Source organism: Symphodus melops (genome assembly GCF_947650265.1).
Source record: "Symphodus melops genome assembly, chromosome: 1".
NCBI classification, from domain to species: Eukaryota; Metazoa; Chordata; class Actinopteri; order Labriformes; family Labridae; genus Symphodus; species Symphodus melops.
Genome location: NC_136691.1, coordinates 4,644,063 through 4,662,937, shown reverse-complemented (window position 1 = coordinate 4,662,937; position 18,875 = coordinate 4,644,063). Strand labels below are relative to the sequence as shown.

General features: G+C 40.4%; 1 protein-coding gene across 4 annotated transcripts; it reads left to right on the top strand.

The window, feature by feature from the left end:
• The first annotated feature begins 7,097 nt into the window (after window positions 1-7,097).
• Window positions 7,098-18,863, top strand: tfap2b (transcription factor AP-2 beta). 4 transcript variants are annotated; one of them, XM_079347813.1, is made up of 7 exons: window positions 7,098-7,158; window positions 9,286-9,744; window positions 11,082-11,136; window positions 12,147-12,366; window positions 12,708-12,826; window positions 13,800-13,941; window positions 18,272-18,863. In XM_079347813.1, exons 1-7 carry the CDS (start codon window positions 7,111-7,113, stop codon window positions 18,561-18,563), a joined length of 1,335 nt encoding a protein of 444 aa, XP_079203939.1. In that variant the 5' UTR covers window positions 7,098-7,110; the 3' UTR covers window positions 18,564-18,863. The 4 variants fall into 4 exon arrangements, with proteins under 4 accessions (XP_079203939.1, XP_079203937.1, XP_079203940.1 ...); XM_079347811.1 differs by having other exon boundaries at window positions 12,123-12,366; XM_079347814.1 differs by lacking the exon at window positions 7,098-7,158 and adding an exon at window positions 8,605-9,008.
• The last annotated feature ends 12 nt before the right edge of the window (window positions 18,864-18,875 follow it).

Sequence of the window (18,875 nt, the reverse complement as noted above, 5' to 3'; positions counted from 1 at the left end):
TGTAACATGTTATCATGAAAGATATCAACATTTCAACACCATTGAAGGATGTGTGCTACTATTACAAGAAGTGCTACCATGTAACCAAACTTACTCAGTTTGCTTCATGTCTGATTATTCCTGTCAATGTTTTTGGTAATAATTCATCAATGATCAAGAAAAAGCTATCACAATCTGTTTTTAGCGTCTCAAACATGAGTAATGAAGTAAAGATGTCATATCTGAGGTTTAAAACTGTGATTTTGTACCCCTGTTTTTAAAGACGAGCAGATATTGCTTATTATTGTCATTTCATTTCTGTAGTAATTTGGATTATTAAGATGTTTAAATGCTTCTGATAGGCTACAACATAAAATGCTGATTTGGAAGGAAATAGTTTTTGCACTTTTCCAATAAACGAAAGCTAGCAAGATGTTAGCAATCTTGCTTTACTGCCACTTTTTATGCTAAAGTTGACAAAAAACAACAACTAAAAAACATAAGTTTCATAAAACCTAACCTGTGGTTTTTCCAGGACACTGAGCTGGCCCTTATATTAGCAAAATGTTAGCCTTTTTTTTAACCATCATATATTTTAAGGCGGGTTTTATGCTTTGATATTAGAGAAAATGTTAACCAATTAAAAAAAAAAAACATTTGCATGTTCTTAAGAATAAGAAATGTTTCTCTGATACAGACAGCGAGCTACTGCTAAAGCTAGCGAAGCTTGCTTCTCCATGGTTAGCTTGCTTGTATGGTAAGTCCTTGGTAAAGCATCCATTCACCAAACGTTAGACCAATAGGCCAACTACTTCAAAAAAAAAAAGTAATATAGGCTTCTTTTAATGTGAATAACCTACATTTTATCTGCCACTAGCTACAGGTAGGCCAATCAATATTATGATCTTAAGACTCCAAATAATCGAATATTCACATCACTGCTTAGTATTTATTCATCATGTACAGGTTTTGTCAAAGGAAGCAGAAGAAGAGCTTTTTCATTGCTTCAGGCTTTTACTCATTAGAACATCTTGATCCAAAATCCTCTCTTAAAATCAAAAACAAACGACAGCATGGGGTTTCGAGATGTTTCCCCAAGTACCGTCAACTGATAGATTATATAAACAAGTAGTCTTTTTGATACTTGCCAACTTTGTACCTGACAGAACATTTCATGAAGCCTGAAAAAAATGCTTTCTGCCTCCACTTCAGGCTATATATCCTGCTTCCTACAACAGGCAGTCTGTTACAACAGGACATCTAATATTACACAAATGCAAAATTCAGGGTAGGTGAAGGGTACTGAAATGTTGTGTTCAGGGCAGTACCTGGGAATTTATAGAAACTAGCATATTCTATGCTACAGATGTAAATATGCGTAGGCTATTACTTTGCTTTTGTGTCGAAAATTTACACATTTAAACCATAATTTTAGTCTCTTTAAAGATACCAGGCGCTAATTTGGAATAAACATCCTGATGTATAATCAAACTGTATTAATATATCTCTACTAATATCTGTGTGTGTGTGTGTGTGTGTGTGTGTGTGTAGATGTAACAGAGATGCACATGGCGCACAGCAGCTCTCTAAATTGGCTCTTTGATGGTTGCTGCTGCATCTCACTGGAGGATATGAGCGGCAACAAATAAGCCTGAACATACATACTGTATACACCCACCCACACACACACACACACACACACACACACACACACACACACAGATCTACAGCTACACATATACAAACCAACCGCTCACAGACAGCAACTCAATCACCCACTTTTGTTTGTTATTATTTACGTGATAATCATATTATCTGTGTGATAGGTGTCCTTGCTGACCCTGAATCAGAATAAGAGAAGCAGCTTTGCAAAAAAAAAATACGGGATGGAAAATGAAATCGATTCAACGCCTGTGCTGGAGTTTCTCTACATTGATGAACAGACAAGAATGAATCACAAGTTTGACATCAGAAATGCATAATGTGATGGGGCGGATGATGAATTATTCACCCTGGGTATTGATTATAGCACAATGTAGGCTTTCTTATCACCCCTTTTTCCAATTCAACCATCCTCCAGCATGTATTGTTTATTTGTGCTTAAGTGTAATTAAATGCATAACTCATTCCACTGCAGAGCAGATATTTATGCATCAAATTGAGGGTTTGACATTCAGAAAAACACACAAAATAAATACACATCTTTCACTCAGAAACACACGCGATGAATCCTGCCATTTTCTATAGAAGTGAGTTAAACAGTGTGAGGTCTCAGAGGGACCACGACTCCCGCTGACTGAGCCCCACAGTCACGAATACCGAACTCTGACAACTTCTAAGCCCCGTCTCTCTCCAGTCTGTCTCCTCTGAAGCTCTAACTCTCCTCCTCCTCATTCTCTGCTAAAACCTCTTCCTCCTCTGTCCTGATCCCTTTTCAGTCCCAGGAACATTTTAGGCCTTTTCTCCTCACCTGCTGTACCGACTGTCCCCGTCAGTCTCTGTCAACTGATGCACGTACACAGATGAGCTCCTGCAATTCACTCAAACCTTTAAGAGTCCCCTGAAAGACATAAACGCAAAGTTCTCTATTTTGTAGCACTGCTCTCTTTTTGAGTCTGTGAGGAAAATTGATATGCGCTATAGGGTTTATTAAAACATGTAAAGCAATATTGCTTGGATGAACAGGTGAGTTAAAATACAACCCTATACTCGCTAAGCTAATACTTGGTCCTTCGTGTCCTCCCATGATGAATATGGATATCACTATTAAAGCTCCTGTGAGGAGTTTTCAGGTTGTAATGAATCAGACTGAAATGTACTCTGATGCCTCTGAAAGCAGTGGAAGCATTGAGCATGACTCTCCATTATTTCTAGTTATTTTTTGATATACCTGTCACCCATGCTGAGGGGTAGGCAATAAAGAGCTGATGTACATGTGAGTTGCATGTTAGACAATTGAATGAGCATTATTTTAAAGAAAATTCTACTTGTAAAGGAAGAGCTCAGCAAAGAGATAATACATTTACTTAACCCACAGGGGGCGCCAAAAGCAACATACAGCAAGAGTTGCTTTCTGGAGCCTCTGGAGACAAGAAACAATGGAAACACAGATAGAAGAAAAAGTGGGTTTTTATTGATGGCAGGTGTTTTATTAACTTCTTTTTTATAGTAAGAAGTCGTTTAATGTTTACTAAGAGGCTGTTTAAGCAGTCGATCTGTGTCGATGTGTTGTGAAGAAAAGCAGGTTTCTCCAAGAAAGAAAGAGCCTGCATGCTTAGAACCAGAACAGAGAAATTAAGCAGCTAAATGGGAAACAGCCATCCTTCATGGTATCATTCCTAAAGTGAAATCAAAATGTGTTCATTGTCTTCAATATTACACAAAAGGAAATCCAAATGATGTGGGTGAATATATTTTCAAGACTCTTTACTCACTATATAAAGTTGAAATCACTTTAAATCTTACACATTAGGATGTCAGGTCTGTACGTTGTTCCCGCCTCTGTGTTGGACTCGGTGTATTTTCTGTGGTGCTCTAGTGCGACCTAGTGGTCAACAGCTGTACTGCAGCTACAGTCTAAGTGAGTCTCAGTTGGGTTTAGGTGCATATTGTGACATTATTTCAGACTCCTTGAGGTTAGAAACGAACGAAGTAAACAGAAAAAAGAAACTGTATTGTACAACATGTTAATTAAATAAAGTCATGATTATTGTGCGATACATTAAACTATACAGATGAGCTTCAAAATGAAGACCCAACTGAGTTTAACAGTCCAGACCGTCATGTCTACAACGCAATGTAGAAATCCCTAAAACAATTTACATTCTGATCTAAAGAACTCATTGACTCATTAACCGGCTTATTAGTTCTCCTAATGACTGATTAAATATAGTTCAGAAGGCCTATCATAAATCCACAAAACACGAAGGATACAAAAAAAAGCACCTTTTTTTTCAAAACACCAACAAAAATAGTTAGCTCACTTTACATAAGCTCTGCTGCTGTCTTTCTGAAGGAGGCTGCAGGGGTTTTGCCTTTTCATTGATGCAATCACAAACAAACACTGCACCACATTTTGTTTCGTTGTACTGAACGTTTCTCTTTGACGAAGAAAGAGACAAGAGGTGACAGGACTCAGGACTTAAAGATGGTTACAAGCAAAGAAATCGTTCAGCCACTTCTAACATGTCATGGAGTAAAAGAAGAAGAAATTAAACAACTTAAAGGACTATTCCACAGTTTCTGCTTTATATTCGACTTTCTTCGCTTTAAAAACAAAAGACTGTCTTGTGATGCACTTGGAAGATCCTGACGGTACATTCACAATATCAGCCTCAGCCTCGCCCTCCTCCCTGCATCACACTTAAATCAAAGTTATGATGAATGTTGCTTTGTATGTTGATGGATGTGTGTGTGTGTGTGTGTGTGTTGTGTTAGCTGTGTGTGTTTTGTGTGTTACATGTTGTGTTTGTAATGTATGCTGATACATCGTGTGTCAAAGCCCTGAAGGACAACGACCACAAACATGCCTCCAGACCTCCAGACTGTCAGGACATCTGCCATCGCTGACAGTCATATGTCCCACTGTGTGTGTGTGTGTGTGTGTGTGTGTGTGTGTGTGTGTGTGTGTGTGTGTGTGTGTGTGTGTGTGTGTGAGTGGATGGGTGAATGTTTGGCAGCAGGTCAGTCCAGTGAACATGAGAACAGCCGTGATTTTTAAACATTCATGTCTGCAATTCTCTGTGCCTCTTATTTTGGTTCCACACATCAAAAGGAGCCTGAACATGGCAGCCATGTGAACACACACACACTAAAACACACTCTCTCTTACACACACATACAAAACAATATGAGAATATAACTTATGCAACTAGGTTTCTAATCATTTTATAGACTGCTGACTATAAATTATGAACATTTTTGAAAGTCACTTTCTGCTCAAAATATAAAATTCAGACTCAAAACATTTTTTATTCTGCAATCACAGATTTGTTGATTGCAAATGACTCTCTGTCAGGTTTGAGGGTATACACTTTAAAATCTGGGTGTTTGATTTTTAAACACTAAATCTGTTGCATCAAATCATTAAAAGAAGATGTGTTACTCAACAGGAATAAAAAGTGACAATGATTTCACAGACTACGGTGTGACGGTTGGGTGCATGCTTACTCTTCTGACACTAGGGGGAGCAGTTTACTCACACTTGGATCAATGCTTACAGGAAGAAAGGGAAGAATTGAAGGCTGCTTCAAAGTGATGTCAAACTTAATGAATGCTTCTACTTCTTTTAGTTTTATTGTCCATTTCTGTAAATTAAACTCAAATGCTGAATGTACGGCCTGAAGTATTTTCCCCCAATCGGCAAGCCATGTTGTAAATCCAATGACAGCAGTGATATCTGATATTTGTCTTTCTTTATTTAGACTTGTACTTCACAAACAAATGATTCTTTTGGGGCATTAATATAGGGTGTTAATAATAGAGTGCAAACCTGAATTTTCCTCAGGGATTAATAATAATAATAAAAAAAGAAACGTTTTTTTTATGTCATCTTCCTCGGGTGATGCCATGTGCTTCACGGTTGAATATAATACATGTGATTTACCAAAACACTAAAATAGAAAACAGTCTTACTTGAGCAAAAGTACAAGTGTCGCAATAAAATGCACAGCAGTACCAAAAAGTAAAAGTAGTGATTAAAAGAATGGCCAACTTGTAAAACATACTCTTTATATATATTGTATAACAAGACTGGATTATAAAGCATTACACTGGCAGGCTGCCTGCTTTGAGGACTACAGCCTCTGTACATGGTGCAGGCACATTAACCACTAGGCAAGTGGCATCCCAAGACAATAGTCTTTTATCCTGAGAGAGATTCCCTGTCATGGTTCTCACGGCAAAATAAACACACGTTAAATAACGACTCGATGACAATGATGTGTTTCGATGCTGAACCCTCAGAGTAAAGTTAAATATCATCAGCATAGAGGGCATGTGACTTCAGGATTGTGAAGTTCTCGACATGCATTTTGAGACGACTGAACAATTCTGAGTTTGTCTTTGACAAAGAGCGTCCCTGTGATTCTCGTGTACTGCAAATACAGGTGCATCTTCATTGATGGAGCTCGTGTTTAAATGTAATTTACTGATTAGTGCGAGTGAAACATGGTGAACACATTTGAAACTGTCGTCGCCTCTAAATGCTTAAATGGGTTTGAATCAAATTGAGCAGGAAACATGAGCAGAGTCACCCACTTGTATCACTTATAATTAAAAGTCTTTACATGCATGTGCATATCCTTAACATAACTTGGCAACCATGGGATAATTTGAAACCAATAGCAACACCATCATAACACCAAACAAGAGAATATCTGCTCAACTCTCAAGTCAACAGAAACAGATTGACAATAAGAGGGTTTGAAGCTGTCATGGGGGAGCTAATTGTTGAGTACATCCTTTTAGGTTTGTTTCAAAGACAACAACATACAGTATCTGACTTTGAGAGCTTTATGAAGTTACATTCCTGGACTTGTATTTATTGTTGTCCCTGATGTTGTCTAGCGAGTCGACCTTTATGAGGTAGGAACAGGCATTCAGTATCTGACCCTACAGACTCATATTAGGACATACACAGTTTACTTTACACTTATCATAAAAGATTATATTAGAGAGTGGTGTTTTTTGTTCTTTAAACATATAGTTAGTCAGATAATTATTTCTGATTTCTTTGATTTTTGATTCATGTCGGCCAAATTGCCTCATGATTGAATTCAGTGTTTTCCAAAGTCATCCATCTGTGAGTACAATACATGAGAGGTTTCGGCTAACCGACCATGTTTTTATTTTGGAAACTGTAAAAATGCATGATAAATAAAACATGCATTGTTTTCATTTACTCACACATGGAAGCATCCTGCTGCTGTAGCCTCACTCCTCTTTAGCAGTAGTGGAGTCTGTGCAGGAGTTCATTCACAAAGCCTGGCTAACTCTACAGAGGGCGGAGAGAGAGAGAGAGAGAGAGAGAGAGAGAGAGAGAGAGAGAGAGGGAGGGAGGGAGGGAGAGAGAGATGAGACATCTCTTCCTCACTTGGCTGCATTCGGTTTACCGACACCGGAGAAGCGACCATGCTGTGGAAACTAGTTGAGAATGTCAAGTATGAAGATATTTACGAGGTAATGTTACCATCCATCTGTGTGTGTGTTTGAGGAGGAGGACATATTCCATACTTTAAGGGAATAATGCGGTGTCAAACATTGTTAAAATGATAATAATATGATTAAAAAGATGTTTGTGCAGGAGGATTAAGGGCCTTTTAATTTGGGATAAGAGGATTTTTAAATCTGAACGCTAGGACATTTCAGCACATTATTATTTCGTTTAGACAGACATTTAGCTAATATTTTATATAGTTTTTGATAATATTCTTTATTAACTTTTATTGTGCAGATCTGTTTATAATATTTTAAAACACAGGGCAAAATGAAAATACAATATTTTAATCGGAGGAATATTTTTTCCAGTATGTTTTTTTAAAAACATTTTAAATATTTCATTATGATGCCCAATTCCATTTTTTTTCTCTCTTTTTGTGCTGTAAAACTCAGAATTATTCAAATCACCTGCTAACAAAGCCAATGATCAATAAAGGTGAAAAAAACATGTTTTAAAATAGAATGATGTCTGGTTATAGATTTTAAATTATACAGAAGAAGAAAAATTGGGTGAGAGAACCGCTGGGTCAAAGGACGGTGGTATGTGTCAGAATATGTAAATCAATCTGGCTTTCATCCCAGAACAATATTTATTGTTTTTAAACGGGCGAAGGGAAGAAACACCGTCGCGCGCAGGGGGCGAAGTCCTGCTCGGCTCGCGCTGAATGGGCTCGAGCACAAAGCGCACGAAGGGGGAAAAAAGGGCAACGCGCGAGGCCCCTCGGCTCAGCCCGGTGGGAAACCCCTTGTCTCGTGCCGCACATGGCTATTCTCCCACGGCGCGAGGGAGGGGAGGCTGTGTGATGTTGTTAAACAAGTCAAGCAAGAGGGCGAAGAGGGTTACAATATAAAGTTTAATCGCTTCCTTTGACTCGTGACACCGTTCACACGAGCCCCGCGTGCGCCCTGTATAGTGTCTTGATTGTGGTTTTTTTAGGCTAATGAAGGCAGCTGCAACTCAACACAAGACACCATTTATCCAGTGGGATTGTTGTTTTTGCATGCTGTAGTTAGTTTAAACTGCATAGAAAAGAATAGCAATGGGGTCTATTTGTTTAAGTGTTCTGTCGATGCCGATGTATTATGTTAGAAACCCCCCTTTTGTGGCACGAGACAGGTTGTATCTGCTCTGATGGTAACATTATAGAATGGTCTTTAAAAGAGCGATTATTGACTCTGAGAGTCCTTATGGTATTGTTGCACACACTTCACTTATAGGGGATTTATGACGTCAAAGTCTACTGTGCCAAAGTGTCTCTAAAGGCAATAAAGTGTACTTTTCTTGTGTCAGATTCTGCGAGAAAAAAGACCCCAAAGTGTGTATATTTTTGTCATGGGGGGGGGGAACTCCTCACGGGTCTTGTCACCCTGTTACGCTTTCTCCAGTGATAGACTCTCTTTTCTATCTCCTGCTGCTCGCGCCTCGATTCGGCTCTCCACGGAATTTCAACGTCACTCACGGTTGCGCGAGAGGCTTCACGCTCCATGTGTCGCCCAGTCCCCCTGCCTTTGCGCACATTAATATTCCTGTAAGTCTCAGTCATGAATAACAATTACACCGAGGACCGGGGGTAGAGGCGTGCGCTCGGTGCTCACAGTCAGAGAGGCTGCAGCTCCAGGCGAAGGAAGGTTCTGTGCATGGAGCTTTAGACCGGGCCGAGCCTGAAGAAACACACGAGTTGCGTTTAACCTGGAGTGAGTTTAGTCATACCTGGCTACAACGCTCTTTTCCATCCTGCTGTTTTACTCTAAATCTGCCCGAGAGAGCAGCAGACGATTTACAGATGTTAGTTCACTCCTACTCCACTGCGGTGAGTTTTCTTTCTGTTATTACAGAATCGGTGAATGTTGCAAGGAGGTTTCGTTTTGAGACGTTTTAAATTAGGCAGTGATATTTTCCTCGAGGCTTTTTTTTTTCTTGTTCAGGACATTCAGTGCCAGTTTTGGTTAGGCTACATCCAGGGGCAAAATCTCCAACAAATGCATCTTGGTTCAGGCCTCCAATTTCTTTAATTTTGTTGAAATGTTTCCAGTTACCAATTAAGCAACGATCTTATTTGAAATGTTCTTCCTCTCCTCCTCTTCAAGGACCGGCATGACGGTGTCTCGAGTCACAGCTCGCGCCTGTCCCAGCTGGGCTCGGTATCGCACGCGGGACCGTACTCGAGCGCCCCGCCGCTGTCTCACGCGCCCTCCTCGGACTTCCAGCCTCCGTACTTCCCGCCGCCGTATCAGCCTCTCGCTCACTACCAGAGCCAGGACCCGTACTCCCACGTCAGCGATCCGTACTCCCTGAACTCCCTGCACCAGAGCCAGCAGGGCGCGTGGGGGGCTCGGCAGCGGCAGGATATGACCGGAGACCGGATGGAGAGCTCCGGCCTGCTGGCTCAGCCCCGGGCCTCGCTGCCGCAGCTGTCCGGATTGGACCCACGGAGGGACTACGGAGGTGTGAGGCGGCCTGATGTGCTGCTGCACTCTGCTCATCCGGGACTAGAGCCCGGGATGGGAGATGGACTACTGCACGGGCTGCATATGGAAGATGTACAGGTGAGACAAATAGACATGGGATTTTTTTTTCTTTCAATGGGGGATTTGAAGGATTCTAATTAGCCAACACCCCCCAGAAAAAAAAGCTTAGGACAAAAGAGTTTCTACAAAATACAGTAGGACATCACACACACATTTTGGTGCATTTAGTCGACTTTAACGTGGGTTAAATAGCAGATATGTAAACAGGATATAGCCTTGTGGCTACAGCTGTTTACAGTAGGATAACCTAAACGAACATATTGTGGCATAATACTGAATTAAAATAGAGTTAGTGTTAGCTTTTTCTTGTTAAATTACAGTTGTCCTTTCCATTGTCTCTGCATGTTTCCGGTCCTTCAGAGTAAAGGTCAGTGAACTCAGAGCAGCTCCCTCAGGGTTGGACTCTATGTAGCCTGAACCTAAACGGTCCTCAGCTCAACACACTGTCTGCACAAACCTGAGATTTCTACTTTTATAATATATAATAATGGCATGCATGCAGCTCAAGTGTAGCTTTGGTAAATTTAAATTGAAATCATTTTGCTGTAATAAATAAAATAGGTAATTTAAAACGGAAAGTTCTTGATCTGGTTTTATACCATTTGAGGAAAAATGTACTTTTGTGTTTAAAACAGATTCAATTTTGAACGTTCTGTTTTGTAAAGAAAAATGTGTTTTTATTTCTTCCATTGTATCCATGCTCGTGCTTTTGTTTCTTTGAATTTAAGGAATTGAATAGCTCTTACTTTTGCTTACAACATGTAGATTGTTTTGTAAGTCTCGTCGGTGCAAATAATACAAAGTAATCTAGCAGACTTTATATGAAGCTGTGTAGGATTTCATCTTCTCCTCGTCTCCCCTCGGGGCTCTACCATCACGAATTGTTTGCCATTTAACCTCCACAATAGATTCTCATTTCTGATTCTCTCTATTTGTGTCATGCATATATTAACCCCACACAAATTTCTTTCAACAAATTCTTTGTTTTTCACGAGCGTGCAGCAATTATGGCGACATCAGGTCTGTTTAACAGGGAATTTATCTCGCTGCTGGATGATTGAGATTGATGAATGCGGCTTTGAAATAGTGGGAACATAATCTTCTCTAGTAGCCCCATTATTATTTTTTGGGGAAAAAAACAGAAGTCATTACAAGACAGATGTGTTTGCTCTGACTAAACAAACACATTTAGAGTTTCCCCAGATTTTCAAAACCGGGAGAAAAAAAAATCTAGAATATAAAGTATTTCACACATGGTGTTGTTGGAGTTTGTAGATAAATTCACGTTGTTTTACTAAATGCATCCCTTGATTGAAACAGTCTTTAAGCATTTACTTTTATCGTGTTCCTAACAGACAATTGATGACACCAACGGAACGAACATCCTGGATCAATCAGTAATAAAGAAAGGTAGGAACACATTCATTTATAGGCTACCATAGATGTCTATGTTTCTCTCCATCTTTTAAACAGTCATTTGCAAATAAGCGATTAAACTACTACGTGTAGCTTACCACGAATAGCCTATTAAATAAAACCTGTCAGACGTTTTATTGTTCACTGAAATTGTTTGAGATTGTGTTGGTTTAAAGGGTACCTAATTTTAAGTTGGCTGTTTATTGAATTGCATGTTATAATTGCATGAGCCTGTTTTTGGTGAGAGTTAATGCCTCACGAATGAAATGTGTATCTGAACACATATTGCACACTGTACACGGTGCAACATATTTCCACGTTTTGGGGCTGTCCAGTGTGTTTTTTTAGGAGTCGGTGATGAGAAGTTGAAAGGCGTGTTAACGATCCCGGGGTATTGACTGGCAGGCAGTGTGTCGCTGACAGGCCGCCGCTCTGATGATGTGCCGTGATTTAGTTACGGGATGTTGAGTGACTGAGCTCCCCGCGGGGCATTTAAGCCGCTGATGTAATAAATGGCACCGCTCACGGAGATCTCGTGAGCTCGTTTAGAGCTAATCTGCGGTATTATCCCCCGTGGAGCCATCAAAACCCCCTCACACTGGCCCCTACGCATGCATGCATGCACGAGGCTGACTGACTTCTTCTTCTTTTTTTAACACCATTAGCGCGAGCATTAGTACTCAGTATGAAGGAGCATCTACTGCTGGCTGGTGGGAGTTAAACCGGCCGTGGAGAAAAGACACGGAGGTGGTTAATGCGATGTAAGAGCGCGAGCCAATCAACAATCGATAATATCGTAATGAGAATGTCGCGCGACATTAAATAACAGTAAATGCCCGGCGCGTGGGGGCTTCCTCAGGCCAGGGCCGCCCTCTGAGCGCGCGAGGTCTCATATAGGCACAGGACAAAGTTTAACAAAGGCCTCAGTTCAGAGATGAAAAACTTGTCTTAATCCCGTTTTTTCACCTGTTTTTTTAAAGGGCAAATCATTTTTCCTTTTTCAGTCCCCATGCCCCAAAAGAACATGGGCTCCCTGATGCTCGGGAAGGACGGCCTGATCGGTGGGGTCACCGTCAACATTAACGAAGTGTTCTGCTCGGTACCGGGCCGCCTGTCGCTGCTCAGCTCCACCTCCAAGTACAAAGTGACCGTAGGGGAGGTGCAGAGGAGACTGTCCCCGCCAGAGTGCCTCAACGCCTCCTTGTTGGGGGGCGTGTTAAGAAGGTACGGCTGCAGCCTCGGAGCATGTTGACGCCCAGGCAGAACTGTGGATGTTAAAAAAAAAGAAAAGGAAAGCTTGTGGATCGTTAAATATTAAGGGGTAGAAATTAATTAAAGCCAGAGCTGTAAAGTCTCAGTATCTGTGTCATTTACAGCCCACAGTCAACTCAACATGAACCAAACCTCTTGAGACAAATCCTGACTTCTGTTTAATAACGTTTCCAAAATGTGCAGTGACTACTGGTCATATATTAGGCTAAATATAGCGTTAGTTATGGATTATTATTAAAGAATTTCTTGATTTGTTTTCAGAGTTCAATTAATTATATTGCATTTTTGTTCAGAGCAAAGTCTAAAAACGGAGGGAAATGTCTGCGAGAGAAGCTGGAGAAGATTGGACTGAATTTACCTGCTGGAAGACGCAAAGCTGCCAACGTCACATTATTAACATCTCTCGTAGAAGGTGACTGTTTTTTTTTTTTTTTTTTACAAAATAATAATACAATAAGTAGACGGATTTTTTTCTGTACCAGGCGCAAATGTTGCACAAGGAGAAAAATCCAACCTTTCATTTTTTTTAATCTTCCTATTAAATCGACTTAATGGCCAAAGTGCTGCGTCACGTGAAGTTAAGATCAGGCCAAACTGGGATGTATGATTACAAAGGTCATGATCCTCAGATCATTAGAAATGACAATAGCTTGTGTTATTAATGGAAGCTGAAGACATACTGTTGGCAAAGTAGATGCAGGAGAATTAAATAACTTTGATTATTATAAATGATTATTTTTTTCACGTGAGGTCTACCTGCCTTACAAAACCCAAGAACAGTTATGTCTTTATAAGGAGCGCTATAATTAAAGAAGATATTGTATTTTTTTAAAGTTTCATTTTGTAACAATGGAACTGCGAGGTTTAACACCTTATGACCTATAAGACACTTTAATTAATTTATATTTTGCATAATTTTAAAAGATTTTTTTAGTTGTTTTTTTATTCTTTTTTTGGATGAGGGACTAAGTTGATATAACAGGCTCGTTGAAAAGGGTTAATTACCTCGTTCGCTAACCTTGACACATTGATATTGATTTCTTCAACTAAAATTGTGATTAACTTAGGTAGCCTATCTGACACCTGATAGCCTGAATGATAACAGCAATAATTAGATCTACACGTTTTTGCGTAACATAAAAAGAAGACGGCGGTGATATATTATTGTATACATGAATAGCGTGTAATTTTTAAACAAATTTGCTATCCAGTAATGGACATTCATTAAACAAAATAAAAACATAAGGAAGGTTGATAAAGGGTGGGGAGGTGAAAGTATCTCTGAAGTCCCTTCCTGAAATCAGTTTAACATTGGCTGTGACGTTTTGTCCGTCTGTATTTTATATTTCAATGGTCTTGACTCCACACCTTTACCTTCCCCTCAGGTGAAGCGGTGCACCTGGCCCGGGATTTCGGTTACATCTGTGAGACGGAGTTCCCCACCAAAGCTGTGAGCGAGTACCTCAACCGGCAGCACGCGGACCCCAACGAGCTGCACACGCGGAAAAACATGCTGCTGGCAACAAAGTGAGTGTGATGGAGCGTTTGATTAGATTGTGTTCGTCCATAGTCTTTATAGAGTCTGTCAGAGAGGCAATATAATACGTGTCTGCTGTGTGTTATATAGGAAGAGACCGCTGGAATGAGATTAAACCATAACACCAGCTGTTGTTGAATCGCTGATATGAGGAAATCAAGTAGGCCTATCTATTGACACATTTAGACAGAGCAGAGCTTCATGATTCAAATGAAGGAGTACAAGGATCAGACACCAGACAGAGAGACAACAATTGTTGGAGCAACAACAACCTAAATGAAATAATATAAAGATGTCCCAATACAGAAGATGCTATCCTTATGATGATGTCCAGGAAACATGATAAGGTTTATAATTCAGGTTTTGGCATCTATTTGTTGCTGATGATTTAATGCTACATACAAAGGTTCAAAAGGGCTGCCCCTCTGAAAGTAAGTACATCTCTGATGGAAAGAATCCTTGTGAAATTAAACTCTTTTTCATTGTCATGGGGCCTGCTGTATGCCCCCCTCCCCCCTCCCCCACCTACCCATCTCTATAGGGCCTCAGCCTGAGGGTGCAAACCTCCCATATCCTCCTCTATATATTGCATCAGTCCTCTTCGGGAATATAGGGAATATGCACTGACATTTACAAGAAAGGTTGAGATTTTCTTAATGAAACACATCACACTGGATGTGGATTTGACCTGTAATTTAAAGGTCTGATTGGAAAATGTTCCTACTGAAGAATAAGGAGAGTCAAATCAGTTAAATATAGGCCTATGCAAAAATCCACATTATTGTCAAATATTCGTTTTATTGTTACAAATTGAAAGTATCAGGTCGTCAATTTTCACCTTATAATTGTGATTTATTTGAGGTCCAGGATAAGGGAGGAAATAAGTTGAATTGAATCTCTTCATTTTGTATGCAACTGCACAACTTGACATCTTTACAAGCGGCTCATTGCATAGAATAACCTTTAGCTCGTGTGTAAATGAACCTGATGTGCCTTATACAGCTCTCAGAAGTTGTAAAACATGAGCTTTCAGGTGGCCAGTGTATGTTTGACCTGTGCTTCAGGTCTTAAAAGAGAACCATTTTACGTTTGACTCCTCGTAAAGTTGCTTTTATTAATCCGTTTTTATGGCTGTTAAACTGTGGGATTGAATCAAGGATAGTGTGATTAGCTTTAGCGACTGAGAAATGTAGATTTCTCAAAGGAAGCCTTAAGGAAGAGTTAAAAAAGACTGAATTTGAGAATAACTTTAGATTTTCGCTTATTTCTACTTGTACAAAATAACCTTCATTAAGGAGTAATCATGTTTGTCCTTTACATCCAAAAAAACAAAAGGGTTGGAAATGGATCATAGACTAAAAAGCAACTAAAAGATGTAGATTTCTTTCGGAAAGACAAGGTTGCAGAGGTGATATGTTTTAAAAATGTGGAATAAACACCTGAAAAAAATGACATTTGTCTGCTGCAATGACTAAATCAATCAGAGTAGACCTTTTTTATTGTGTTGCTGTTTTTTTTTTAAGTGAAAGGAATAGATTTGGAGCCACATTTGTCTGATTAGCTGAAAAACAGAGACATGACGATTTTATTTTATTTTTTAGAAACCGGGGTTGCAGAGGTGCATGAGAAGCAAATGTTTATCTCTTGTTGTGTTTTGCGAGCAGGTAGACCTCACATGCAAAAATTAATCATTTAAAAATGTGGGTAAAATAACAGAAATACTCTTAATCTTTGCCTGTTTTTATCTGGACACATAAGAAACACGTCTGCCAATAAATTAATCGTCCCATTCTGTGTCTGTCTGTTCCCCTGAATGTGAGTTTTCTGGGCGATAAAGGTTACACCATGAGCTGTAGCACCAACTAACAAAGATTCCCTCAGGAAGCTCGTATTTTTAGCTTGCATAAATAGTGCTTTCTGCTGGCCTGCACTGCATAAACCGCCTGCCTATATCTGTGTGTGTGTGTGTGTGCATCCCAATGCACTCAGTATGTACGGTGGATGTTTGATGCTCAGATTCAAACCTGTTCCAATACTGTGTGTCGGTGCTGCCTGTTAGAAATTCATTATTTAGCAGTGAAGTGTTTCAAGTCGTCAGAAAACAACAGCGAGGGCCGCCAGTGTAGCCCGGGGAGGCGGCTTCTCCTCTCTACTCCCCTAACCCCAGCTGGGCTCGGCCCGCACAGCCTGTCACTCATTTGCTGTAGCTCTGCCCTTAGGCCGCTGACAGGGTGTGTGTGAGTGAGTGTGTCTATGTGTGTGTGTGTTTGTGGGGTGTGCAAATCTAAAAGAGGGGGTAAAGAAGAAGAAGTAGAGAGAGAGAGAGAGAGAGAGAGAAAGAGAGAGAGAGGGGTCTCTTGAATTTAAAATGTAGGCCTAAAACCAGGAGATAATTTGCTGAAATCCAACAAGGACAGCAAGGTTTTTCAATTCTCAGTATATTCTTAACATTAATTCTGCAGTTAATTAGACATATTAGCAGTCAAATAAATACATTTAATGTTGAGGACACAAACTGTAAAACTGTGCACGAGTGAGCTAGTTGTTTTCTTTGGGGACATTTTTATAAGAAGAGGATCATTGTTCAGTATTTCTCTTCTTCATGGCTAAAATGTGTAAAACTAATTGGTCAGAGTTATTTAAAGTAGGTTTATGTGGGATGGGTATGAAGTCTGACAGTCGAGGAAGAAATAAATTCATCCAAAGCATGAGGAAAAGACGTGAGTCAGGCCTTGTGGTCATTTCAGCCTTTCATTGGGGGAATGATACTTTCATACTGAAGATCCTGCTCTGCCAGAGCTGCCACTCAACCCAGGTAATCATTGGCTATTCTGTTGCCAATGATTGCATCAACTTAAAGCAACCTTTCTTTTTTTTTTTTTGTTTCCTGAAAGCATAATGGAAAACCCGAGGAAAATGATCAAGTATTATAGAGTGAAATAAAGTTTACCACCTTCTTAGGATGCACCAGAAATAACTGCAGTAGGTTTAAAAAGTGAGTCCTCTTAGATTATGTCACTCAAGTTTACCCAGGGAAGCAGATTTTTTATTTTTTTTGCATCAGCATTTTCATTGCAGTACCACTAAAATAAGTCTGAAAATTGGATTCAACCATCTTTATCTTTAACAAAGATTTTCCTTTAGCTTCCTGTTGAACTGACCTGAGAGTTTGTGTTTGCTCTGGACTGAAGGGAAACATTTCATCAGTCCTGCTTTCTGTTTTTCTTCATATTCTCACCTTAACAAGAACACTGCTCTGGATTCATCTCTGCTTTGTATGAACTAAACTACCTTTATTAGAGCTTCAAATGAGCTGCCCTGGGCTTTAAAAAGCACTGAACAATAAGTCCAGTGAGAGTTATCAGGATAGTAGGGAACAATGAAAACACTACTTCAGAAAATATTGCATGAAGTCATTGAAATACAGTTGAAAGTAAATGTTATTAATGGGATGTATTTAGCTTTGCATTGTCAGACTTCTTCTTTACTGCAAATGCATCTTCTACGTAAGGCATTATAACCAGGTGCTGACTTTCTTTTTGGCTGACAGCCGAGACAGCTAGTTCCAGGTGTTTTGCAGCTTTACTTAGCATTTGTACAGCAACAACTTTTGTCACTGACATGACTGCAGATTCAGACACAGGCTACATTAGCAGAAGCCGTCTGCTAAGAGGTTGTTGTATGAATATGCCTGAGCTCCACTTCAGATAAAGGCTTGTGATTAGCCTGCTCTGAATGACGATGGGGAAACAGGAACATCTGCCACAGCATGCAGCACGAGCTCTTGGCCATGGCTGCCTTTAGTTAGGTTCACTTACAGGTTGTTATGTCTAATGTGAAACTATTGCTGCAGTATATTGTTCCCCCACAGACGACTCTCAGTTAGATGTATGCAATCGTGGACTTTGCTGCATTAAATAAGGTTTTAAGTCAGGCAGAGGTTGCACATGTGTTAGTATTGTTACAGATTGTAGAACTATTTGGGTGATCATTCGATTTGTAATTTGATTATTTAAATATTGACTGCAGACAGACAGCAAGTAGGTTGTTTGTTGTATTATCAGGTGCAGTGAAGGAGAGAGTCGTAGAAGAGTTCTCAAAGGGTTCTGATATCAGAAAGTCAGAAATCTGCATCATTAGCTCCATGTTTCATACTCAGAGGAAAACTGAGTGAAAAATAAGAGTGTGATCAAAATAACAGGTACCGCGTGCAGCTGTTAAATGTCCTCCAAAAGCAGTCGTGTTACTCTTTTGGGAAAACCTTTAGATAAGAGACCTCCCCTCCTGACATCTTGTTTTTTTTTTTCTCCTCCTCCGCAGACAGCTGTGCAAGGAGTTCACAGACCTGCTGGCCCAGGACCGGACTCCCCTGGGCAACTCCAGGCCCAGCCCCATCCTGGAGCCCGGCATCCAGAGCTGCCTGTCCCACTTCTCCTTCATCACGCACGGTTTCGGCTCGCCCGCCATCTGCGCCGCGCTCACCACCCTCCAGAACTACCTCACAGAGGCTCTCAAAGGACTCGACAAGATGTTTCTCAACAACCCGCCCAACAACCGGCACGGCGACGGCAGCAACAAGGCCGGCGACAAAGAGGAGAAGCAGAGGAAATGAAGCAGGGGGATGAAGAGGTGTTACACCGTTACGTCTAGCTTTACACCACTGCCACTGACCTGCCACACACAGGTACCGAGGAGGAGGACTACCGTGGTCCAGTGTCAGAGATCACAGAGGAATTTTTCATCTGTGTTACGTTCTTTCCATTCCCCAAAGGACATGGTGGTTGCTGTGTTACATCCATTTGCTCCCCCTGCCTGCATCCTGTGAGACTGAGACTCTGTGAGCAGCCAACCAAGAACATTGTGTATGTGTGTGCCTGCGTGAGTGTGCGCTTGTGTTTGTCCTCACCATAGACTGTAAAAAAGA